Raw genomic sequence first — 26,135 nt, 5'->3', positions numbered from 1 at the left:
TTTAGGTGTTTTTTCTTCTTTATTTACAGTAGTTTTACGAAGTTCAAATCTTACAGATTTCATTTCTGTACTAATTAAATTTATTTTTAAAGACCGAATATGTATATTTACTGAACTCAAAATGTTTCTTCTTGTTAAGGAAATGAACGTTGTTTAAATAATATGGACTTTACAAATTTGAATTTGTAAATTTTTGGACATCTATGTAAATGTTTCGATTACAAAGCATTTCCGTACTATTTAAATCAAGAAGAGCGGAAGAATTGATAAAATCTTAAATTATAAATAAATAAATCGATTTGGCTTCTTATTGTGATCAAGAATTTTTAAACAATATTTAAATACCCCTTAGACCTGACAGTCAGGCCAGATACAGGATACCGATTATTATGAAACTCTGTTAAAGTTGTTGTACTTACACTTATTAAGCAAGCAAATGTTTATAATAACACGTATTAATGTTAGTAAGACCGCTACTTAAAATTAAATATTGAACTTTATGAGTTTTGATTAAAAGTGTTTATTTTAATTGTCACTTAATTTGTAAGGTATTACGGTAAAGCAATTAGTATTTATTGTATTTGAGTTTTTCGGAAAATTTTAGTTTGTTTGGTTTAAAAATGCACTTAAAATGAAAATTATTAATTTTTAGCGCTTCTTATATATTTTCCTACACAATTTATGGGCTTTTATGTATTGAAAATTAGTACTACCAATTGCTGAGAAAATCAAAACCCTTAGGGATTTCCAATTCTGGTGTTATAAGTTTAGCATTTTCATTATAACGAAGATCTTTAAACTCATTTTCATTATCCGACAAGTCGTTTGGCATACTGCTTTGTGATGCAACCCTAACCAGCAGTTGCAGTTCTTCATTCGAGTCAAAACATTCCTCGGTATTATACACACATTTACTTTTTTGGTCGTTTATTCGATTGAAAATTATTTTTTTACTTTGGTTAACCTCGGCTTTTTCATAATCATGAACATGGAGACTGGGTATTTTTGGGTTGTGTGAATCGTTCGTCCTTAAACTTAAATAATGGGATTTTGTTACATCATTGGGAGCTCCGAGAACAGAAACGTCTTCAAATTCTTTTGACGGTATGTTTATTTGAGATTTAGTTCGATAACTAAATGGAAATGAATGTTCATCTCGACAATCTCTGGTATTTTCGTCATGTAGTATTTTTAACCCAACATTTTGGTAAGTATACGTGTACAGGTCTTTCTCGTTATATAAATATACAGCGTCACTACATCCAAGTTGTTGGTAATCATTTTTAAAATTTTCTGCTTTTATTCGTCGTTTTTTTTCCTCGATCCCATTATAGTACTTAGTATATATATCTGGATTTATTAATTGATTATTTAATATATTTTCCTGTTCATTTAAAGTCAATGTCAGCCAGGCATCTTGACTGTATGCAGCTTTCACTTTATTTACATCGCGCGTAATCTTTTCAGAAAGGGAATTAAGTTTTGAAAGGTACCCATGTATTCCTTCATGTGTTGCCATCCTTAATCTGAAACAATAAACAATATAATTTACATACATATAACGTTTATGAATGTATATACAAAAATATAAATGCACACCTTTCAATAAATATCATACTGAAAAAGTTGTATCATTAAAATTTAAATTTGGTTTTTTATTATAAGCTATAAAGTCATACCAATTATTAATTGTAGAATGCAATGCCTTCATGAAAAAAGCACGGTACAGTCCTTTTTTGTATGAGTTTATAGTTAATCAAGAATAATAAAAAATTCAATGGTTAAATGGGTTGCAAAATTAAATTAAAAAAATTCAAATGGGTTTGCTTAACACCAATCTTTAAATCTTAAATGATTAAACTTTTAATTGATATTTAACGTTTCTAATCAATAAGTTAATTTACATAAGATTTAATTTTATGAATTTTCCTGTTTGTATATTTTTTTTACAGATATTTTTTTTCGGACTTTAATGAAAAATAAAACAAAATACTTATACTAATTTTGTGCTAAATAAGATAAAATAAATGCTTTTGAAATTGGCAAGAGTCGGCAGTAGAGTTAACATGGTATTATTATAGTCATTACACAGTACTCTAAAAGGATCATGCATATCATAGTTAGATCTACAATGATTTGAAGTCCTGGTAATTAAATAATAATAAGTTATTTTGCATAAACTCTACCCGGTATATATGTACACCATACTGAGGACTCCAAACTGGTGTACAGTACTACAGGATTGGACGAGCTTTGTAACCAGGATGAACAGAGTCTTTGTAGCCTTTGACCACCTTTTGATAAATCCAATCACTCCCCTTACTTTATTCACCATGGAATATGGTCACAAAACTTAAGTTTAGGGTCAAGAATGACGCCATGCTTGATACTAGACTGCGCCCAACCACCCAGCCTTTATATGGCATATTGTTGGTGCACCCGAAAAATGTCATTATCTTACAACTATCGCTATATAAATCCAACATATTTTCACAACACAATGTTTAAAAAGCATTTAGGTCCGATTGTAAGTCTGAACTGCAGAAAATTGTATATTGCAGGCAAAACTTAACGTCATCTGCGTACATGAGGACTCGCGACTTTGTCAGGACTAGACGGAGATCCTTAATAAATAATGTGAAAGGGAGTGGGCCAAGGGTGCTTCCTTGTGCGACGCCTGAAGTAACTCGGATAAAATTAGAAGTAGAGCTTTTAAAGAGTACTCGTTGAGTTCTACCACTTATATAACTTAAGATCCATGTTAGAAGATAACATGAAAACCCTAATAACTCTAGTTTTATTACAAGAATCGAGTGATTTACAGAATCAAAGGATTTACTAAAATCAGTGTACAGTCTGAGTGTTTTTTCTGAAGCCATTTATTACAAAAGACGTTATCTCCAAATGGTTTGTCGTCGTAGATCTTCGCTTTATAAGTCAATGTTGACATGGAGATATATTTGATCTACAAAGATGTTTCAAGTGGGGTGTGATAACGTTTTCGAAAAGCTTTGGGATAGCCGACAACTTGGATCTACCTCTGTAATTACTTGTACATATTCGATTTGTTTCCTTTCTTATGAAGAGGAATAACAAATGATTCCTTCCAAATAAGTGGAAAGTGAGAAGTTTCCAAAGATAAGGTAAACAATTTGTGCAGAGGTCTACACAGGGTTTCAGCGCGGTATCTAAGCATGCAGCCTGGAACTCCTTCGGGACCCGGTGAATAAACTGGTTTAACTTTATGGAAGTCCAAGAGAAGGCAGCTTTCGCTTAGACTCGGACAAAAAATTAAGTTTGACTTGGCATATGATTAAGACGGATTTAGACGGGATGAAACAGAATATGTTGTCTGGAAAAACTTGCCAAATAGATCGGCCATTGCCTGATTTTGGTGCAGTGTGCATGAATAATGTTCGGACCAGTCATAGCCGGATATAAAAGTATTTAGACGATGAAAGTTTGCCTTACGAAAGCAGAGAATTCGTTTAACAGACTTAACAGACTTTTCGGATTTTTTTATTCAGCTCTGTTCTTGCTTCTACAGTCAGCTCTTGAGTTATAATGATAGGGATCTTCTACATCGGGTCCAGGAACTTTGGGTAATAAATAATTTTTTCCCCTATCTAAGTACCATTTGAGCGCCACAAGACGGTCCGTATTTTAACGGCAGTTGCCACTCCTCTTATCGATGGCACCGCGAACCAGACCAGAATAGCCAAGACACTTTGCATGATAAATTTTATCACATGTATGACAGGGAATACTCTGCTGTCCAGCCGAGTTGCAGTTTTTTAATGAAACTATCAGAAACTATTATCAACTAGCAACTATAGCGGACTAAAAATCAAAGAGCTCAGAACTTTATGATGAGAGAGAAAAAAAAGTGACAGAGCGGGAGGGAAACACCAATTAACTTTGATGTTAGGCACCTCGAAACCAGATAGAATGAAAAAGAAAGAGTGCGGGAGCGTAACACCAATTAATTCCGATATCAGACACATCTGAGCGGGATAGACAGAGAAAGTGATAGGTCGGGAGCGTAACAACGTTAAGTTTCGCCGTTCCAACAAGTCCGCAATGATGTTCAGAAAGGTTGAGAGAGATATTACAGTTGGAGTGCGTGGAAAAAGTCTTCTTTCTGTTGCAGGTAGAATTTAAATCAAAGAACTATATCAAATAGCTCCCATTAGAACAAAGGGGAAATAAAATCATAACTTGTTGTTTCTTAACATATCTAAATTCAATACGAGATTTTTATCTTTTTTGTTGCAAATTTTACGCCGTTTTTACCTCTCTGAGAGGTATTTTTATTTAATTGTATTTTTTTTTGTATTTTTTCTGTGCCTTAGGAACAACGATTGGTGTTATTATTCCAAATTATTCGCATATGTAAAGAGTACAAGGTCCCAACCACACGGCCCAACTTATGGTGTCAACGAGTTAAGGGGGATGTATAGTATTTAATTTTTGTTGTCTGCATTTTTGTTTCTGATTGCACAACATTTCATGAATATTGTGTTAAAATTTTAGATTGATCCGAGTAAAACTTCCGAAGTTATGGGCAAGCTAGCGCGTTTTATATTCGATTTTTGGGTGTCCAAATAAAGCTTTCGTTCGCTCTCGCGAATTCGCCCCGTCTCCCGCCCCCTTAGCTAAGCATAGCTCTAAGAGATGTTTGTTGGAACTTACAATGCAGTGATCGAATCCGATCATCACCACACTCCTTTTCGTCGTCCCTAAATTTTGCAAATAAAAATTCGTCGCTTATCCCATCTAAGTCGCGTTTTTGTTTATACAAAATAGTATTAAACTTTCCACCGTTAAAGGGCCTTTCCTACAAATTTCGATTTTAAACTGTTAAACAACAAAGCCAGTTGATTGACAGTAAGACCGCAGATCACAACGCCTCTACAGACCATAGACGTCTTCCCAATTGAAAATCGTTGGGCCCACCTCAAGCTAAAATCCAGGATCATAAGAATTCCTCCAAAAACATTCTTAAAAAGATTTTCCTTAAGGAATGTGTTGAGAGCGAAACTAAATTGTTTTTACAGCAGCCCACACCACTCACTCGAAAGCACAGACGGATAGCAGTAAACTATGTATTGAAAATTATCTTTATTTAAATTTCAGCTTCCGAATCGATGTGAATTACAGTTTGCGTTGCGGAGCACGCTTAAAAACTTTGTCTTTTCTCCTTCTCTTATTTCGCTTATGTCCGATTGAGATGGTTCTTAACAACGTAAAATGAGATCGATATTCCTTACAGCGATATCTCGATGTTTATATCGAGTGCTTATATATAACAAAAAGAAATCAAAATTAAATTTAAATTATGGCGGCAACATTCCCCCTCCTGTAATTGATCCTAGGGTGGTCAGTTACCATCTTCTAAGCCGACATCTAGAACCGCAATCTTCGTAGCTGGTCGATCGAGAACTCCATGCTGCGTTTTAATAGTGGCTCGACGAACTTGTCCGTCCTTGGCAGGAAAAGTGTTGATCACGCGTCCTTTAAGCCATAGATTTCTAGGCAAGTTTTCATCGATGATTATGACCACGCTTCCAACTGATATTGGGGGACACTTTTCAAACCATTTAGTGCGTCTAGTGAGCACTGGTGTAAACTCCTTCACCCAGCGTTGCCAAAAGCGATCTCCAAAGAGTTTTACCTCGTTCCAATGACGTCTTAGGTTAATCTTCTCTTCCTTGATTGGCTTGTAACCGTTCGATGAACCCATTAGCAGGTGGTTCGGAGTCAACGCAGAGTCGTCCTCGGAGTCCAGGCTGACGAAAGTTAAGCGACGTGAGTTAATGATGAACTGTGCTTCCATTAGAGCACACCTCAGGCTTTCGTCGTTGAATGAGTAATTCGGGCAGATGTTTTTTAGGACTGTTTTTGTAGTCCGCACTAATCTTTCCCAAGCACCGCCCATATGGGGTGCTCCTGGAGGGTTAAATAGCCATTTAATGCCATCAAACTTGATTGCGATTTTATCAAAGTCGATCTTGATCAGCTCCTCTCGCAATGTCTTTTCAGTGGCCTTAAAATTAGTGCCATTATCGGAATAAATTTCTCTTGGTGTCCCACGAAGTGCCATGAAATTAGTGAAACACATCACACAGGAGCTTGTATCGAGGCTGTGAGCGATCTCAAAGTGGACTGCACGCAGGGTTAAGCAGGTAAACAGCGCAACCCATCTCTTCTCTTTCCGTCTTCCAACGTTGACTAGGATAGGCCCAAAATAATCGACGCCGGTGCACGTTAATGGTTTTTCAAAACTTGCCAACCTAGCTTTTGGAACCGCGGCCATTTGTGGAGGCTGTGGCGTTGCGCTACGATTTTTACATAATTGACAGGCTTTTCTTACGGATTTGTGTAGTACTCTTAGGCGCAGAATATAAAATTTGGATTTTATATCATTTATCACGGTTTCGTGAGCGAGGTGGTGATATTTTTCGTGATAGAAACGGACTAATAAGAACGTTACCCGACTCTCTGGTGGCAATATTATCGCGTCCATAGTATATCCGATTGCATTCACTCGACCTTTAGTGCGAAGTATTCCGTTGTCGTCCAGATATGCGTTTAAGCCAGTCAATCTGCTTTTTGCGCTTATTGTCTTTTTACAACTTAATGAATGGATTTCGTCCGCGAACTCCAGCCTCTGTGCTTCCTTGTATAGAAGGGTCTGTGCTTCTTTGACGTCAAATTCGGTCACTGCTGTCGGCATGTCCGTCCTTTGGCATTTAGCTTGTAGTCGCCGGATATATAGGGACATGTTTGCGACAGCTCTGTACAGGCGCCGCCAATCCGAGAGATATTCCACGTCGAGTAAGACTTTATTCGCACGGGTTATAAAGACATGTCTGCGGAGTTCGGTCGTATCGATCTCCGTTGCCCGTGACGGAACTGTTGGCCAGTTACTGGGTTCCGTTTTCAGAAACTCGGGTCCGTAAAGCCATGTGTCCACGCAAGGATTTTTGATGACCTTCGTTGCCCCGTCTGCGACGTTGAGCTTTGATGGGATCCATCGCCATTGATCCACTCGAGTGGTCTCCAGGACTTCGCCGATTCTGTGCATCACAAATTGTTGAAAGTTGCGAGGGTCCATCACCAGCCATTGTAGAACGGTTCGTGAATCCGACCAGAACGTAAGATCGTCAACTCGAAGATTACGTACGTTGACGATTTTGTTTGCTAAGCGTGAGCCCATCACGGCGGCTTGGAGTTCCATGCGCGGAATAGATAATGGCTTTAGTGGCGCCACTTTGCTTTTCGCGGCCACTAGCAGTACGTCCACCTCGTCTTTTTGTGACACTCGGAGGTAGCAAGCAGCGGAATAAGCATGCTCGCTAACGTCCACGAACGTGTGCAGGTCGATTCGGGTTTCTGCAGATATCCTTGGGGAGTAGCATCTCGGAATGTTAATTGTTGCCACTTGAGGCAGTAGCAGCTTCCATTGATTCCAGTCCTCCGACAGTGATTCTGGCAGCTCTTGGTCCCAGCTGATATTTGCGCGCCAGATTTTCTGCAGAAGGATTTTTAATCCGATCGTATGACATGACAGCAGGCCCAAAGGGTCGAAGATCGACATGAGAACCTGAAGGACTTCTCTTTTCGTTGGGACTGCAGGATCGGTAAGGACGTCTCGCTTAAGTCTTGAGAATCTGCAAATAAACTTAAATACGTCTTTATGTGGGTCCCAGTACATACCCAAAACCTTTTCTGTAGCGCCGAACTGCACTGGCTCCTGTTTTTTGGCGTCTCCATCGTTCTTAAGATACGAGAGAACTGTACTGGAATTTGACGCCCAGTTTCGAATTTCGAATCCGCCTCTGGAGTGGACCTCTCTTACTTGGCTGGATATTTCGATGGCTTTCTGTTCATCACTCATACTGTCGATGAAGTCGTCGACATAGTGCGCACGCTGAATCGCATCCAAGGCTAATGGGAATTGCTGCTGGTGGACTAAGGCATTTTTGTCGCGCACGTAGTGGGCTATGAATGGTGCGCAACTAATACCAAAAGTCATTGCACGCATGACGTAAGTGTTTATCTTATTTTGGTTGGTATCATACCAAAGAAAGCGCTGGGTATGCATGTCTTCTTGGCGAATGTTGATCCTGTGGAACATTTCGGCGATGTCGCCACTTACGGCGACTTTTCCGACTCTGAAGGCTAGAAGAACGTCGATAAGTGGGTTTAAGCAGTCCGGTCCGCTTAACAGAAGGTCGTTGAGGCATATCCCATTTGTTTTTGCTGCCGCATCCCAGACCAGCCTTATTTTTCCTGGCTTATTCGGATTTAGGGCTATAAATATTGGTAAGTACCAGGTGCGAGTTTCTTCTTTCTCCGCCTCCTCGTCAGACAGTTGCTTGGCGTATCCTTTGGTAAGAAGATTTTTGATTTGGTCGTCGATTTTCGTAAACAGGTCCGGTTCCCTCAGAATTCTGGTTCTCATGCATTGTAGGCGCTTTAGAGCGGTAATGCGACTCTCGGGAAGTCTTTGAATATCATTCCGCCAAAGAAGCCCAACTTCGTATTTTCCACACTTGTTTTGGCAAGTCTGATCTAGGATTTCGACTGCTCGTTTGTCCTCGCTTGAAAAGAGTTTTTTAGGCGAGATTGACTCGAGGTTGAAGTGCTCCTTTACTTCTTCGTGAAGCTTTTGCCAGTTGCAATCGCAGTGGTGCATAGATACGTGACGATTTGAGTTTGCCGATCCCTGGATGGTCCATCCTAACATGCACTTTGACGCTATTGGATCGTTCCATTTACCTTCGCGGATCCTGCGAGGAACGGCTATTTTCCAATTGTTTGTTCCAATTAATAACATTGGCTGCGCGGAGTAGGTCTCTAATGGCAGGTCCTTTAGATAGCTGTACTTACTGCGCAACTCATCCATATCAACTGTTTGCTTTGGCAGTGCAATGTTTTTGACAGTATGAACGTTGTTGAGCCAGTAACGTGTTTCGGAGCTAACGCCTGAGATTTGGATTGATGCTTGCACGGATGTATTTTCGAACCGGGTTGTTTCTCCAGTCCACTGTAAACAAATCGGTGACGGTGTACCTTTTATATCGAGCTTGTCAAAAATTGATGAGTCGATTAGGGTAACAGATGATCCTTCATCCAGAAAGGCGAAAATTTCGATTTTTTTGTCAGCGTAATGTAGAGTTACGGGAGCGATTCGGAAGAACTGGTTTCCTTCTACGTCGCCATGATGTGTGCTTACATATCTTTGATTTCCCGCTTCGTTGACTGTATTGGGAACACTTTCCGAGTGGAGTAGAGGGTGATGTTTTCTTGTACAACCATTTACTCCGCACTCCTTTGGTCGACAATTATTTCGGTGAACTTTCAAGCATCGAAAGCAGGCCTTTCCGGCTTTAGCGACTTGCCATCTCTGATCTACCGCGCTGGTTTTAAATTGTTCGCATTGTGTTACCCAATGATTTGTGGACTCGCATGCAATGCACTTTCGATTAGGCTGTTGCTGGACTGTAGATCCCTGGCTCGAACTGGCTGCGCAGCTATTATGGGTATTCACAGAACTTGTCCTGTGAGAAAATGGTGTCACGACAGTCGACGCCGCCTGCGCTATTTTGTAGAGCCAGTCGCTGAAAGCTTTAATGGGAGGGACCGATTCGTCGCGGAGGTGCATCGCCCAGTTTAGTTTGTGGTTACTTGGAAGTTTGTCTACAAGCTCCTTCACTAACATTGGGTTGCTTAAGTGCGCTTGTAGGCTGCAAGCTTCGATCGTGGCGCAAATGTTGCGTACTGCGAGCGCGTACTCTATTATGGATTCCAATTTTTCTTTGGGTGGCGGTAGCTTCCTCACCTTGTCGATCATCCTCTCCAGGATGTGCTCGGGTCTGCCGAAGAACATTTTCAGCGTGCTCATTACTTCCGGAACTAGGCTAGGAAGTAGAAGCTTATCCTTCACCATTTCGCGAGCCCTACCTTTTAGGCATTTTTGTAGACGGAGCATGTTTTCAACATTGGAGAATCCTGCTGCGGAAGTGCTGTGCTCAAATGTACTGATAAACATTGGCCACTCCTCAGGATCCCCGCTGAACGAAGGAAGCTCCTTGGGTATAGCTTGTCTTGAGGCGATTTGGGAACTGGACGGTGATGCGGGAGTCGCCTGAAATAGCCCGTCTGTCGATCCGTCTTGCATATTCATTTGTAGTAAAATTTTATACTTCTCCTCAATAAATCTCTGTTCCGAAGCTTTCTTTTCTTCCAACATGTCGAGCATTAGCTTGCTTTTGTTGACGTTGAAATTATCGTCGGGTATAATCTGTCCGCCGCTGGGTTTATCCATTTCGATGAGCGCGTCCAGCTGTGGCTTATTTTGGTTTACGGATAATGAGTTGGAGATGTCGAAGTGATTTTGAGGCGGTGATCGCATCATCCTTCCAGGTGGATTTTCGGAGCTACCTCCAGCAAGACACAGGTCACAACTCCAATCCGTATCCTCGACGTCGTAGCCGACACCTGCGCAGTGAAAGTGGTACCAACTATCACAACTGTCGCATTGAACCCAGCTTTCCTCAGTTCCTATCGCTTTTTTCTTGCATATTCTACACACTTCTTTGCTCATCTCAATTAACTTTTTAAGGTTATGTCAACTTGGCGTGTGGCGGAATTGTATTTGTGTGCGTAATTTCTGTGGTTTTTTGGCCCCGTTTACGTATTACGTTTTTCTCACCTTACGTTCAAGAAAGGGATGCGATCGCGATTTCACAATATTATGGCTAATTGGAAATGCGTCGCTTCGTAATTGTACAGTTATAACGGCAACCGGTTGTGCACAAAGTTTTTAAGAATGTTGAGAGCGAAACTAAATTGTTTTTACAGCAGCCCACACCACTCACTCGAAAGCACAGACGGAGAGCAGTAAACTATGTATTGAAAATTATCTTTATTTAAATTTCAGCTTCCGAATCGATGTGAATTACAGTTTGCGTTGCGGAGCACGCTTAAAAACTTTGTCTTTTCTCCTTCTCTTATTTCGCTTATGTCCGATTGAGATGGTTCTTAACAACGTAAAATGAGATCGATATTCCTTACAGCGATATCTCGATGTTTATATCGAGTGCTTATATATAACAAAAAGAAATCAAAATTAAATTTAAATTATGGCGGCAACAGAATGTTTACGAAGTGAGTTGCCGAAAATTAGTGGATTCAATGCCGAGTCGCTTACAAGCTATTAAGGAAAACAATGGCTTATGACGAAAAAAACCAAACAGAAAACGCTTTCCATAAAAAGATATGGACAAAAATATAAATATAATCCGTTTTGCATGCTCACAAAAGTATTCGTTGCAATTTTGTATTTTTATACCCTTGCAGATAAGCAGATTGGTCACGGCCACACTAGGGACCTCGACCCAGACTAGATTAGTGAACAGAGGCACTCCGCAAGGAGGTGTACTATCACCCCTTTTATGGAATATCGCGGTAAATAAACTACTGCGGATTCTTGAAGGAGGAGGCTGTAAAATAGTGGCATACGCAGACGATGTCGCTATCATCTTTAATGGTAGATACCCACAAACGTTATGCGATCTTATGACCGCAAAACTAAAAACACTATCGGAATGGACTACAAAGAACGGACTTGGGGTAAATCCCTCAAAAACGGAACTAGTCCTTTTTACAAATAGATACAAAATCCCTAAACTTAACCCACCCACTTTAAACAACTGTAATCTCTCTTTTAGTGAGCACGCAACATACTTGGGGTTAGTATTAGATAAGCGTCTTAAATGGGGACTAAACAACCAAGAGAGAACCAAGAAAGCGACCATTGCACTTTACTCTTGTAAAAAAGCAATTGGGCTAAGATGGGGTATGTCTCCTAAAATAGTCAATTGGATATACATAGCGGTAGTCAAGCCAATCCTACTATATGGAGTGGCTCTGTGGTGGACCGCTTTACACAAACAATGTATCTTAACTCCACTTAACAAAGTACAGCGCATGGCGGCCTTGTGTATGAGTGGAGCCCTTCGAACTACCCCAAACGAAGCGCTGAATGCGATCTTGAACCTCCAGAGCCTGGACTTAGCAGGAATGGAAAGGGCGAAATCGGCAGCCATTCGACTAAGGGATACAGGGCAATGGAAAGCCCAACTGTATGGTCACGCTAAGATTCTTCAGCATGACAAATTGATCCCGCCAAAAACGGATCTATGTAAAACCCGTGAATACAATCACACGCCCTTCGAAGCTCTGATCCCAGGCAGGGAAGTTTGGGATCGTGGCCGACCGGGCTCAATAGACGCAATCTGTCTATATACAGACGGCTCCAAACTAGACGGACACGTAGGTGGAGGCATATACTCCGAGCAATTAGAGATCAGGCGGTCTTTCAGACTTCCTGACCACTGCAGTGTCTTCCAAGCGGAAGTGTACGCTATAATGGAAGCACTTGTCTGTTTAAGGGAGTTAAACACCCAGAACAGACACATAAACATATATAGTGATAGCCAAGCGGCTATTAAATCAATCTACTCGACAAACACAAACTCCCGAACAATAGCAGACTGTCGCAAATCTCTCCACGAGATGGCTAATCAGTTTACTGTCAGCCTTATATGGGTTCCGGGTCACCGGGATATCGTAGGCAACTGTATAGCAGACGAGCTAGCCAGGCAAGGCACCACCATACCTCTCCTTCCAGGTAAGGAGAATGTCGGCATGCCGATGGCTACTTGTAAGCTAATTATTAAAAACCACTTCAGCAAATTAGCCAACACTTATTGGCAAAACACACCGCAATGCCGAATCTCTCACCAGACATGGCCAGTAATAAACAATAAGAAAACATCAGAACTACTCAATTTCAGCCGCACTGAGTGCAGCATGCTAATTCGAGTACTCACAGGCCACTGGCTCGTTGGCGCACACGCCGGCAGGCTAAAAGCCCCAAAAAACGATTTTTGCAGAAGCTGCAGGGATGAGGAAGAAGAGGAAACGGTGGAACACCTACTCTGTTCATGCCCAGCCCTATGCAGGCTCAGACTGAAACACTTAGGATATCCTTTCATAAATGACCTGACCGAAATATCGCAGACTAACCTGAAGAGTCTAAGCTCTTTTATTAAATCCTCCGGATGGGGGACCTGCTGATCGACCAACTTACAGGCTGACTCTTAACGGATAGGGCACCCAAAAATAGAGATCATACGGTATCACAATGGACCCACAGAGGTCTAAGTGTACCAGGCTATAGCCTGGTAGCCGTCCTAACCTAACCTAACCTAACCTACCCTTGCAGAGGGTATTATAATTTCAGTCAAAAGTTTGCAACGCAGTGAAGGAGACATTTCCGACCCTATAAAGTATATATATTCTTGATCAGCATCACCAGGAGAGTCGATCTAGCCATGTCCGTCTGTTCGTCCGTCTGTCCGTCTGTCCGTCCGTCCGTCCGTTTCTACGCAATTTAGTCCCTCAGTTTTAAAGCTTGCTTGAAACTTTCCCAAAAGTTGTCTTTCTATTGCAGGTAGTATATAAGTCGGAACGATCCGGATCGGGCGACTATATCATATAGCTGCCATATAACTGAACGATCGGAAAAGCCATAACTTTGGTGTTTTTAAAGTTAGGAAGTTGAGATTTTCTATGGGTTTTATTTTTGGCTAATCAATCCGACCTACCGAATTTCATAAGGATCGGACGACTATATCCTATAACCGCCATATAACTGATTGATCGGAAATGCCATAGCTTTGGTGTTTTGTGAAGTTAGGAAGTTGGGACTTTTTATGAGTATTAAGAATGCATCATATGAATAATTTTGGAGAATATAATTTATAGAATATTCTGCAAGGGTATATCAACTTCGGCTCCGCCCGAAGTTAGCTTTCCTTTCTTGTTTTGTAGTATTTTTTAGGGTTAGCGCATTATTTTTTTTTTGCGATTTTGGTTGCGTTTCTATTTTAAAGACTGAATTCGGGGAAAAACAGAAACTTTTGGTGTCATTCTTGGTGTAAATCTGTAGCAAAATGCCAAAAGGAACGGAGTTAAACTTAAAAAAAAAAATTATTTTATTTTTGGCCAATCAATCCGACCTACAAAATTTCATTAGGATCGGCCGACTATATCTTATAGCTGCCATATAACTGAACGATTAGAAATGTCATAACTTTGGTGTTTTTAAAGTTAGGAAGTTGGGACTTTTTATGAGTATTAAGAATGCATCATATGAATAATTTTGGAGAATATAATTTATAGAATATTCTGCAAGGGTATATCAACTTCGGCTCCGCCCGAAGTTAGCTTTCCTTTCTTGTTTTGTAGTATTTTTTAGGGTTAGCGCATTATTTTTTTTTTTGCGATTTTGGTTGCGTTTCTATTTTAAAGACTGAATTCGGGGAAAAACAGAAACTTTTGGTGTCATTCTTGGTGTAAATCTGTAGCAAAATGCCAAAAGGAACGGAGTTAAACTTAAAAAAAAAAATTATTTTACACCTACATAATGAGGGTCGAATTATTAAATATATTTGTGGGATGTTTGACAGAAGTCTTTTAACCATAAGGAGTATCATTTCCCGACTGAAATCCAGAAATTCCCTGGAAAATCTACTCCGTTCTGGCCGTCTGAAATCATTAACCTGCAGGGAAGAGAGGAAAATCCTCGAAGAAAACAGGAAAAATCCGCACATTTCGGCTCCGAAAATTAATACTGTCATATCCACACCCCTGGGAACAAACGTATCCAATGAAACCGTCCGAAGAGTGCTCAGGAGCCAAGATCTGCATGGGAGATGCCCTAGAAAGAAACCCTTGCTCTCAGCCATAAATATATTAAAGCGGCTTTCTTTTGCTCAAACGTATTTAGACCGGAATTTTGAGTACTGGGAACAAGCAATATTTAGTGATGAAAGCTAATTTAATATATTCGGATCTGATGGAGAAGGAAAAGTTAGGCGAAAGCCCTGTGAAAAGCTTAAACTGAAAAATGTTAAACCAACGGTAAACGGTACGGCGGTTCCGTACTAGTTTGAGGGTGGCCGCTCGAGGAGTTGGAATGTTGGTTTTTATAGACGGAATTATGAATGCTGAAGGATATCTTAAAATATTAAAGGAAAATTAACATTCCAGTGCCACCAAAATAGGTCTAGAAGGCGGCAAGTTCATTTTCCAACAGGACAATGATCCGAAACATACGGCTTGGGAAGTCAAGAATTGGCTTTTGTACAATATTGCTGAAGGAATGGTCGAATACACCCGAAGTGAGGTGCCGAAAACTAGTGGAGTCAATGCTACAGTCAAGCATGGTGGGTGTTATGGTTTGGGCTTGTATGGCAGCTTCTGGCTTATCATGGGTGTCCAAGATGTACCTACAGATTTTAAAAGAAACTCTGCTGCAAACTGCTGAAAAACTGGGCATCGATTTCGATTATACCAGGACAACGATCCGAAGCATTCAGCAGGAATTGCGAAGGCTTGGCTTGTCTGGAACCGCCCTCATGTCGTCATAACGCCAGCATAGCCTCCAAATTTAAATTTGATCGAACATTTTTGGGAAATATTGGACATTGCTATAAGGAATAGGAAGATTTCGAACAAAAACGGCCTGAAAAGTGTTTTTATGGAAGAAGAGCCAAAAATTCCAGTGGAAACCACTAAAAAGTTTGTTTCTTCCATGGGAAATTGTCTCAAAGCTGTCCTGAACCAGAAAGAAGGACACACAAAATTTTAGCTTTTAAATTACAAATAATAAGTTAAGTAGAATATACTGCACGAAATAAGCTGCGGCATGAAAAAAGCCTGTACATTTTGTTCTTTTTAAATAATTCTTTTGTTTTTATGATTATGAAAATCGCTTTTTTTAATAAACATGTTAATATTCCCTATTAAAATACTGCATTTAAATTTTTCTTTTATCTTTCTTAGTTTAGCAGGAATAACGACTTAAACTTTTTTAGGTAACTGCACGAAATAAGCTGCGAGCCACTGTATTTAAATTAATTTAAAATTATTACAAGCTCAAACATTTTTAAGGATGTGAGAAAAAGTTTTTTTTCCAAGCTGTTTAAATTGTTTGAAATTTTAAAGGTGATACGACGAAAGACATTCCTTAAGAATATGTTTGAAAATATGTGTATAGGCTTATGTACCATTGATCAACTTTTTTTTTTCTGAAATAAGTTTTTTATGAGAAATCGGTATACAGTGACTCCATCGCTTAATCGGACAAGTACCTTTTTATGATAAATGTGCACTAAAAATATACTAAATGGGCTTAATTAATTTTTTAAAATTTTTTTATTATAAATATACACTTTTATCTCTCTAAAACAAAAGAAAAAACTTAACATTTTTGTTAAGAACCCAAAGTTTTCAAACAAATACAAATTTATATCGATATTTGGCGCTCAACGAATAATCGGACAATCCCAAAATGAACACAAAAAATCGTTTTTTTATTTTTTAATTAATTAATAAAAATCAACAAAAAAATTGTTTGTGCTTAATAACTATTTTATTACCGTCTTCCAAAAAACCCCTGTTTTCATCAAATATACTTTTGTATATTTAATGCGATTTTATTTGTTCTTGGGGCTAATAAAGGGCTTCTTCCTCACAAATCTTCCGTGGAAATCGAATTTATGTAAAGTATTACGCACAGTATTGAGACACACGTCTTTACCAGTTCGGTTTTGTAAAGAAATCTTTAGTTATTTAGCAGTTTTGAAGGGATCTTGTTTAATTTCTTTTAAAACCGACCTCTCTTCTCGGTTATTTAAGATCTTGTTTTGGCCTTCCCTGCTTTTATTGGCAAATCTAAATTTATCACGGAACCGCTTAATAATGTCGTGGACCGTAGATTTGCTTTTTCCAACTAATTCGGAGATTTCCCTTACAGTTTTTCCTTCAAAATGTAGCTTAACAACTAACTGCCGAAGTTCTACAGAGGATTGCTTTCCATTTGGAGCCATTTTTCTACTTTATAATAGCAAATTTATGTTTTCTGCTCCTAATCTCTATTATAAACCAAACGCTATTCAAAAAGCCTAAAGTTTGCATCGAATTCCAATAAAAAAAACGATTTTTTGTGTTCATTTTGGGATTGTCCGATTATTCGTTGAGCGCCAAATATCGATATAAATTTGTATTTGTTTGAAAACTTTGGGTTCTTAACAAAAATGTTAAGTTTTTTCTTTTGTTTTAGAGAGATAAAAGTGTATATTTATAATAAAAAAAATTTTAGAAATTAATTAAGCCCATTTAGTATATTTTTAGAGCACATTTATCATAAGAAGGTACTTGTCCGATTAAGCGATGGAGTCACTGTATGTAACTTTTAGTCGAGGAAGCTTTGAGTTGAGGACACTCGCAGCATTTTATATAAATTTTTTTTAGGGTTTTCACATACAGTGGCTCACAGCTTAAAGTATGCACTTCAAACCCCTAACTTCAAACTTCCATAGTGTTAAAACTATTAGGCGTACTGCAACAAATGTGGTGTCAAATTAAAGATGATATTGTTTAGATTAAATTAGTGACTTCATTTATTGTTTACTTCTTCGTTTTATAACCAAAACATAACAAAATAATAAAATACTGCCTATTTCTACCTCACAGCTTATTTTATGCAGCACCAAAAATATAAAAATGTTTGGAAAGTATTTATTTTTTTTTGTTTGTTTAGTATTTAGTTTGGTAGCCTTTAGTGTCTATTACCGCTTGAAGCCTTTTTGGCATCGAATCCACTAATTTTTTTGTCAGATCGGCTGATATAATGCTCCTCTCTTTGAAAAGACCATCCTTCAGCTGGTTTTGGTTCGAAATGGAGTCTTTTCGAATATTATTCTCCAAAATTGCTCACAAATTTTCGATCACGTTTAGATCTGGAGATTGAGACGGCGGAATCATCATATGGGGACAGTTGTAGCTCAGCCAAGACTGCACAACACCCGCCTTGTGCTTTGGATCATTGTAATGATAAAAACGGAAATTTGACCTTATTCCCAGATCCTCCGCACTTTGCAACAAATTGTCCTTGAGAATATTGAGATATTTCATTTTGTCCATTGTAGACTCAAAAAAGTCCAGTTTTCCCGGACCAGCAGCGGACATACAGGCCCAAAAGCCATTTATATGCCCCAAAAAATAAGTTGTCCATGCTAACATATGCCAAAGCTCACCTATTGATGACACCAGACTTTTGGAACACTGTAATTTTTGCAGATGAATCAAAATTTAACATTTTTGGATCGGACGGAAATGCTTATGTTTGGCTAAAAGCTGATACGGAGCAACAGAAGCAGAACTTAAAGGCTACAGCAAAGCACGGTGGTGGGCACGAGATTGTTAATTGTTTAATCTAAACAATATCATCTTTAATTTGACACCACATTTGTTGCAGTACGCCTAATAGTTTTAACACTATGGAAGTTTGAAGTTAGGGGTTTGAAGTGCATACTTTAAGCTGTGAGCCACTGTATGTATGTACATTTGTGAGAGTAAGATTGTCTTGCCAAATTCAGTAATAGTCATTTTAATTTGAAGTTTGAAATTATTTTACCTTGAGAAGTACTAGTTTGAAATTTAAATTTGTATCTGCTTATTTGCATCAGGGCCCAAAGTAAAACATTTTTTAACGTCTAATTCAAAGGACTTTTTTTGTTACCTTAATAACATTGTATTTGTATTGTCTTATTCAAAACATAGTAGCGGAGTTGTTCACTAATAAACACAATTTTAATTTAAACCTCTTTCCACGGTTATAATTAATACCACCTGAAGATTCTAAATTTGTTGTATTATTATTTCTGTAAATTGTTGGTATACTTGCATGTAAATAGGAACTATTGGCAATTGTTTATTCCTCAAGCACATTCAAGAAAAATACCAAAACTAATCAATGTAAAAAATTCATGGTAAACATACGGGATTACTTTGTTTGATGTTTAATATCCCTTGTCCATTACACTTTATTCAGACCAGAGTCGCAACAGCCTTGCGTTGTTGTAAAATGTAATGTAGATGTTTTAAATTTTTTAACATGCATCGATATAAGTTTTAAAAAACGATTTAAATTGACAACATTTCACACATTATAATATATATTTTTAGTATTTGATATTAACCGTTGATGTTCTAAGCCACCAAAACAACAATAAATATATATATGAGAATTAAAAAAAGGAAAAAATACTTGAAATAAAATAAAAATATTTAAACATACCGAACGAGAATTTAAAAATAAGTTAATATTAAATTAACTAATTTTTATTATTATTTTATTTTATTATTATATATATTAGTGGGGCTTCCTATAGCAGCGTGAATGTTTGCAAATATGCTCTATATATAAAGTTAGTTCTTTCTTTTCTTAAAAAGTCTGAACTTAAGCTTCTTGAACTACCTGACAAAAGCGAGAAAATTAAGAAATACAAACATGACATGTTTCAAAATTTCCACCACTTCACCATCTTTGCTAAAGCCTAGTACTCAGATCGAAAAACGAGTTCGCTAGAAGAAAGACTTTAATCTCTCCAGTGTCTTTTCGAGAGTTCATCAGAATTAAGCGTGATACGGTCGTACGGTCAATCAGCTGGGCTTGTTGACAATCAGTTGGCAAGACAAGTCTGCCTCTGTACAAAGAAATTAAAAAACATTACAATTATAATTATTTGGTAATTTGGAGATCATAGCTGAACTAATTTCTTGCAGGCGATTTTTCTGGGTTTTTGTTGTGTTTTTCGATATGAGTACCGGGGTGTAAAAAGAGCCTGGCGAAAAGCGTTCGCCAGCTGTTTGCCTCTGGCTCCCTCTTATAGCTGACGTATAGATTTCGTCGATTTGAGTACTAGGCTTTAGCCTTATGTAGACAGGCAAATTGAGTTAAGAAACTCGACGCAGTGGAGAGTCCTTTATTCAAACGGAGTTTTGCCCTAACTCGACAACACCTTAACTCGTCTGCCGATTACGTCAAATTATCGACTAAATTCTTTATTGAGGTGGATAATATAATGACGTATATATGAGGTATAGACTTGGCCACACTTCCAGCGGTCGAAAAAATATGTATACAATTAAATGAAAATACAATATGAGTTTTTGCAATAAGTCAGCAATATGAATAATTGCATTGTTGAGGTGGAGTACGAATATGTTGTGTTAAAAGTAAGTTTACAAAAGTGAAATTCTTATGTATAAGTATCGCCTTAAGCATTTACCAATTTCAAATCATTAAAAATTGTTTATTTTCCAGATAAATGGTTACGATATTAGTCATTTGCCAAGGTATGAAGCGGTTCAAAAGTTCCTTCAAGCTAAAGAAACCCTTGTTGTTGAATTGTGCAGACAGAATAATAATGCATTAGATTTAGAACTGAAACCAGACGCCAATCCCAAATTGTCAGATGTGGACAAAACCGACTCGATTCTGCAATCAAACAAATGCGAAGCTGCCTTTTCTGCATTATTCGAAAAGCCAGCAGAATTAGACCCATCAGCGTCAACAAAAACAGCCTGTACCTCTCAACAAGTGGATTTCATCCCGTCCACAATTCCTGCACCTTCGGAAGGAATCACAACAAAGAATCCTGTTATATTAACTCTGCGTGCTTTAGGCCATGAAAAACGTTTAGGGTGTTCTGCACTTATTGCGGCTTCGAAGGAAACACAAACTCATACCTCAATCGATAACGACGTCTTAAAAGATCAGGACTTAGTACAGCAGATAACTGACCACTTTATTGAGCAAGAACACCACTTGTTTGAACAATGCTTGGAACCGGAAATTGATATTGAGGTATGTAGTGAAAAATGAATGTCTTCTTTTTAATACATCTCCTTTTTTCTGCAGGACTAAGAAAACTTAAGCTCTGTATTTTAGTTTAACTTTATATATTACCATTTGACAGATTTACATCTTATGCTATATTTTTTTACACCCGTTCCTCTAATTATGGTCAGATTTTAGTATTCCACACCCCTGGCCCTAAATTAAATGCTCTTAGTCATTATTAGTATGTCTGTCTGATTTTATGCGATTTTCTTTTTTAGTTTAAATCAGAATAGACCACTGCCAACACACGTACATATAAAACATTATGCAACCACATGGCTGTGGAAATGATTTACGCATACGGTTGGCCTCCAAAGTCATGTTATTGGATTAGTTTTTAGAGACTTTGAATGTTTTCATATCAAATGTAGTTATTAGAATATATAAAGTCGGCCAGAATAACCTCCTATTTGCTCTACAACATTAAATTTTAAACCTTTTTTTTTGTTTGGCTTAAAGAGGGCCAGAACTGCCCTTTGAATTCTTTGTAAATACATTGGCAACCGGAAGTTTTGATCTTCTTGCGACAGTGTGCACTGCGCGAATATCATTATGGACGGCAGAACATGTAGTGAAGATGCGCACCAGAAGTGGTGGGGGGACTAGGCGTGAAATACGAGTCGAATGAACCCCCTTGCTATGACCCCGAGCGCTGTTTAGAAGTTATTCAATAAATACTTTATTTTTTGTAGTTTTCAAAATAAAAATGTTTGAGTATTTGTCGGAATCAAATATAATGTAAAGACTTAGGATCCTGTATTAATTTTTTTTTTGTTGGCCAGCTCGATAAAAAAAGTTAGCTTCCAAACAACTAAAGCTACACCCATGTGCTGTCAGTAAAAAGGTATTTTGAAATGTTAATCATTTCGTTTACCATTCGGCACTCTGTAACAGAAAATGCTTGTGAAGGCAAAAAGGTGAAATTCTTTGCTAAAGCGGGCATAACGCGAATAACTTTAAAAATATGTGAAGAAAAATGATTAAACATTAACTAAATAAATGTATACTAGTTTAATCATTTTCTTCGCAAATTTCTTCACAACGAATAATTCTTAGAAAACATCTTTAATTAATCGCTAAAGGATCTTAACACAATCAGAGTACACAAAACAAACTAGCTTTTGGAAAATTTTATGTTGATAGCCCTTACACTGCGCGAATAATTTGCATAGAGTCATACCATATATGTCAGAATAGAGTCAGCTATAGGATAGGGTCATTCGATTTTGATAAAACTCAAGGTCCAAAAAGAAAAAAAAATAACTTCGGCAAGCCGAGTTTATCAACCCTTGCAGTTATTATAAAACGACTAAGTTTTATGCCTATATTACTAAAAACAAGAAAGGAAAGCTAACTTCGGGCGGAGCCAAATATACCCAAATATACCGATATACCCTTGCAGAATATTCTGTAAGTTATGGCATTTCCAATCTTTCAGTTATATGGCAACTATAGAATATAGTCGGCCGATCCTTATGAAATTTGGTAGGTCGGATTGATTGGCCAAATATAAAACCCATAAAAAATCCCAACTTCCTAACTTTACAAACTCCAAAGTTATGGCATTTCCGAGCAATCAGTTATATGTCGGCTATAGGATATAGCCGGCCGTTCCGACTTATATACTTCGTGCAAAGGAACGAAGAGAGTGTGCAAAGTTTCAATTTGATATCTTTAAAACTGAGAGACTAGTTCGCGTAGAAATAGACAGACGGACATGCTTATATCAACACAGGACGCGATCCTGATCAAGAATATATATACTTTATAGGGTCGGAGATGTGTTCTTCACTGCGTTGCACACTTTTGACTAAAATTATAATACTTTTTGCAAGGTTATAACAATGAAGCTATCTCGATTTTGAGCTGCATTTTGAAATCTTTTCTATGGCCGCTAAATGATATTGTTGTCCCAAAAATATTTTGATAATAGAAAAACAGCATAATAAAAATATTTATCATTTTTAATTTTTTGATTTTCCTATGTGAGCCCTATGATAGAGATGTCCAATTTTAATTAATTCTATAGTATTTAAATAGTAGTAAATCCCAAACAAGAAAAAAATTTAAAACAACAAAGTTATACTTTGTAAAAATATTTTTTCCGATTGTTCCCATATGAAATAGTCGCCCGATCCGGCTCATCTTATATACGACAACTTTTGGGAAAGTTTCAAGCAGATAGCTCTAAAACTGACGAACTATTTTGGGTAGAAACGACGGACAGACGGACGGCGGATAGACGGACATGGCAGGATCGACTCTCCTGGTGATTGGGGAAAAAAATTTTAAAATTTTAAAATTTTAACTTCGTTGCAGCAGTGTTTTGATCTACAATTTCTAGTTATTTACTTGGCACAGAAAAATAAAACGACCTACTAAGTCGGGGCTATCAATCTCACCAAGAATAATGTTATAAATGAAACAGTACCAAGCATTGTTCTACGATTAGTTAGGGAGGGTAAACTAAGTAACACTAATCTACTAGAACAAGAGATCCATTTTCAGTGTCCACGTGCAAAAGACTTGACAACGGAAAAGTGATTTAAATAATCTGGAAATATAGACAACGGCGGAATAAATGACCACACTATGTAAATAAAATTACCACGAAATGTTAACTTTACGCAAATAATTTCAATTAAGACCACGTCCCCTTCTAGAGAGACCGTCATATATATATATTGTGTACTTGCCTTCAAAAAGTTCGGTGTTTCGGATCTCCGGGTTTAACCAGGTTTCTGTAAACACGAAATTATAAGATGCAAAGTAAAGGCTATCAGAACACAATTTAGTTAGCTTTCTATGCTATCCTGTTATATTCTGATAGGAAAGAAGGAGGTTAGAGGTTGATTTTTTGAAGTTTATCAACCCTTGCAGTTATTACAAAACGACTAAGTTTTATGCCTATATTACTAAAAACAAGATTGGTTTGGCCTTGACTAGGAAGTCTTACTCCCACGGGGGTCCCTTTTATACCCTTGCAGAGGGTATTATAATTTTGGTCAGAAGTTTGTAACGCATTGAAGAGACGTTTCCGACCCCATAAAGTATATATATTCTTGATCAGGATCAATAGGGAAGTCGATATAGCCATGTCCGTCTGTTTCAATACCGTTTGCGAGCTCAGTTTATAAGCTAGCGATCTGAAACTTTCATAGTCGTCCTATCGGACGTCTATATCCTATAGCTCCCATAGGAACAATAGGGTGAAATCGGTACAAATTTAGTGTTTTTCAGGACATTTCGCGCAGTATATAAGCTATTGACATGAATCTTTCCAAATCTTATTTTTTTATGCATACCTTGAAACTTTGCACACACCCTTCTTTCCTTTGCACGCAGTATATAAGTCGGAACGGCCGGGATCGGCCGACTATATCCTATAGCTGCCATATAACTGAACGATTGGAAATGCCATAACTTTGGTGTTTTTAAGTTAGGAAGTTGGGATTTTTTATGAGTATTAAGAATGCATCATATGAATAATTTTGGAGAATATAATTTAAGGAGTATTCTGCAAGGGTATATCAACTTCGGCTCCGCCCGAAGTTAGCTTTCCTTTCTTGTTTTCAGATGTCTTCGTTTTATGTAACATTTCGTTTGGTGATTAAAAGATGAAGAACATTTTTTTTTTTTTATTTGAGAAGGAAAATTTTTATTTTATTTCACAACAGTAATGAATTTATTTCGATTACAAAAATGTCTCGATGTGTCTCGTTTACAACCACAATGTATTGCGATTTAATTGGATCGCCAACAATAATTGCAACGACATCATTAACGGAGGGTGCGTTGAAACTTCGCACATGTTCACCTGTTGGGGTACAATCCGCTCTTATGAAAAATTTGTGCGTATCCGATTGCATTCGTTCCAAGCATTATTAGCGCGAAAAAATGCTTGCAACTGTACAATAATTCGTCTCTTGTGTTGTGTTCCCTGTATATTGCACCGCACATTCAGCTGAAATGCAGAAATTGATGCGGTTCATCTGGTGTGGGCACCATTGAACCATGCAAATGATTTTTTTGTCCTTGTATCTGTAATTGTAAAGAATCATTTGTTAAAGAATACTGTGTAACTTCTGATCGTGTGATGGTGTATATGTAGTTGTTATGTGTGGCAATTCATTGTGTTGATGTGAGTGATTGGTTATGTGTGTTGTATATTTTACCTTGCAAGTCGGCATGAAACCGCGTTCTCGAATGATATTAGCTCCAAAGGAAGTCATGCGAAAGCAGTTATTGTATTCAAGGATGTGTTGAAGAAAATGGCTGGAATCTTCATCACTTCCATCGAACAATGGTTTCAGTGACTGTGGTGTTGTAAGTAATGGATCCAGTTTGACTTTTTCACTTGCGCAGCACAATCCAGCCGTTTCTCTTTTGAACTTTAACGCATTGCAGTATCGGCATATAATCGTCATTGTTCCAATATCTAAATTTTCATCATCACTGTAGTTCGCAGTGGGATCATATTGGAATGCCAAGCGATTGTATGATGCCAATGATCCTCGTGTCCTCACGCGTTGTCCCAATCGGGCATTTTCTCTTATTATATTTTGTCTTTCTTCGCTTAAGTTCTGTGAATACACTTTTTGCTGGCTTGCATGTCTTGTGTGGCGGCCGATATTCGCTCGTCGTCCTCTAGCCATTTTGGACCATGGACAGAGTGGTGAATTTAACCTCAAATGCACGATCCACATAATTTACACAGTTCAACTTACCACCTTAAAGACAAATGCCTGCTGTTGAAATTGAATACAAATTTGCTAAATTTTTAAAATTTCTTTTTGAACACAATACCGGTTTGTCACATGAAATTAAATGAGCAGAGAGCAATGAGTAGCTGTCAAATATACTTGTATATATATATATATATATATATATATATCACGCATGTTATGTATCAGTGATGGCGCTGTATGAAAAATAAGATTTTCTCGCTTTTCTGTTGAATTTTTTCCTAATTTCTTAGCTATAAACCTCACGGAGCCCGAGACCTTTCCAACGAATGCAAAACCGTGGAAATCGGTTCGTGCGTTCTGGAGTTATAGCGTCAGGAAGGAAAACCCGACTTATTTTATATAATAAATTTTTGAGGTATAAAAGCTATTGACATAAAACTATGTAAATTTAAATTATTTATGTATACCTTGCACAGGGTAAAAGTTCTTGCAAATCATACAACTATATACTACAGCTGCCATTTAAAAATTAAATTGGTTATATAAAATTTAATTTCTTATTTTGCTCAGTATATTAGCTATTGCCAACAATTTTTCAAAGTCTGCAAGGGTATTAAAAG

At 37.8% G+C, this 26,135-nt stretch overlaps 3 protein-coding genes across 9 annotated transcripts in view; 1 reads left to right on the top strand and 2 right to left on the bottom strand.

Annotated features, from left to right (window-relative positions):
* On the bottom strand, positions 1-18,908 carry LOC123037870. 4 transcript variants are annotated; one of them, XM_044460558.1, is made up of 2 exons: positions 18,827-18,908; positions 1-1,526 (listed from the first exon to the last, which is right to left on the bottom strand). In XM_044460558.1, exons 1-2 carry the CDS (start codon positions 18,868-18,870, stop codon positions 710-712), a joined length of 861 nt encoding a protein of 286 aa, XP_044316493.1. In that variant the 5' UTR covers positions 18,871-18,908; the 3' UTR covers positions 1-709. The 4 variants fall into 4 exon arrangements, with proteins under 4 accessions (XP_044316493.1, XP_044316494.1, XP_044316496.1 ...); XM_044460559.1 differs by lacking the exon at positions 18,827-18,908 and adding an exon at positions 18,662-18,820; XM_044460561.1 differs by lacking the exon at positions 18,827-18,908 and adding an exon at positions 18,772-18,793.
* Positions 18,909-19,869: 961 nt separating this feature from the next.
* The window catches only part of LOC108047547 (slo-interacting protein 1), a 33,770-nt gene continuing 27,504 nt past the window's right edge, over positions 19,870-26,135 (top strand). The window contains exons 1-2 of one of the 3 annotated variants that reach the window (XM_017127778.1): positions 19,870-20,160; positions 20,249-20,791. In XM_017127778.1, the coding sequence (XP_016983267.1) occupies positions 20,113-20,160; positions 20,249-20,791 (591 nt within the window). In that variant the 5' untranslated portion in view covers positions 19,870-20,112. The remainder of the gene's footprint in view (positions 20,161-20,248; positions 20,792-26,135) is intronic. The other 2 variants (XM_044460541.1, XM_044460540.1) reach the window with 2 other exon arrangements.
* On the bottom strand, positions 24,372-25,644 carry LOC108047557. 2 transcript variants are annotated; one of them, XR_001769443.2, is made up of 3 exons: positions 25,555-25,644; positions 25,003-25,474; positions 24,372-24,868 (listed from the first exon to the last, which is right to left on the bottom strand). XR_001769443.2 is itself a non-coding variant. In XM_017127790.2 (2 exons), exons 1-2 carry the CDS (start codon positions 25,531-25,533, stop codon positions 24,788-24,790), a joined length of 612 nt encoding a protein of 203 aa, XP_016983279.1. In that variant the 5' UTR covers positions 25,534-25,607; the 3' UTR covers positions 24,372-24,787. The 2 variants fall into 2 exon arrangements, 1 of the variants encoding a protein (XP_016983279.1); XM_017127790.2 differs by having other exon boundaries at positions 25,003-25,607.

This window comes from Drosophila rhopaloa, unplaced genomic scaffold, assembly GCF_018152115.1.
Source record: "Drosophila rhopaloa isolate 14029-0021.01 unplaced genomic scaffold, ASM1815211v1 contig_203, whole genome shotgun sequence".
Taxonomy (NCBI): domain Eukaryota; kingdom Metazoa; phylum Arthropoda; class Insecta; order Diptera; family Drosophilidae; genus Drosophila; species Drosophila rhopaloa.
This window is presented reverse-complemented; position numbering and strand designations above follow the sequence as displayed.

Bases quoted from the DNA above. Each gene is read 5' to 3' on its own strand.
- LOC123037870 (XM_044460558.1), bottom strand. From the start codon at position 18,870: ATGTGCTTGAGGAATAAACAATTGCCAATAGTTCCTATTTACAT. The intron at 1,527-18,826 runs GCAAGTATACCA...TTATTGTTTCAG, and splicing joins CCAATAGTTCCTATTTACAT to ATTAAGGATGGCAACACATG.
- LOC108047557 (XM_017127790.2), bottom strand. From the start codon at position 25,533: ATGTGGATCGTGCATTTGAGGTTAAATTCACCACTCTGTCCATGGTCC. The intron at 24,869-25,002 runs GTAAAATATACA...TTACAATTACAG, and splicing joins GTTTCATGCCGACTTGCAAG to ATACAAGGACAAAAAAATCA.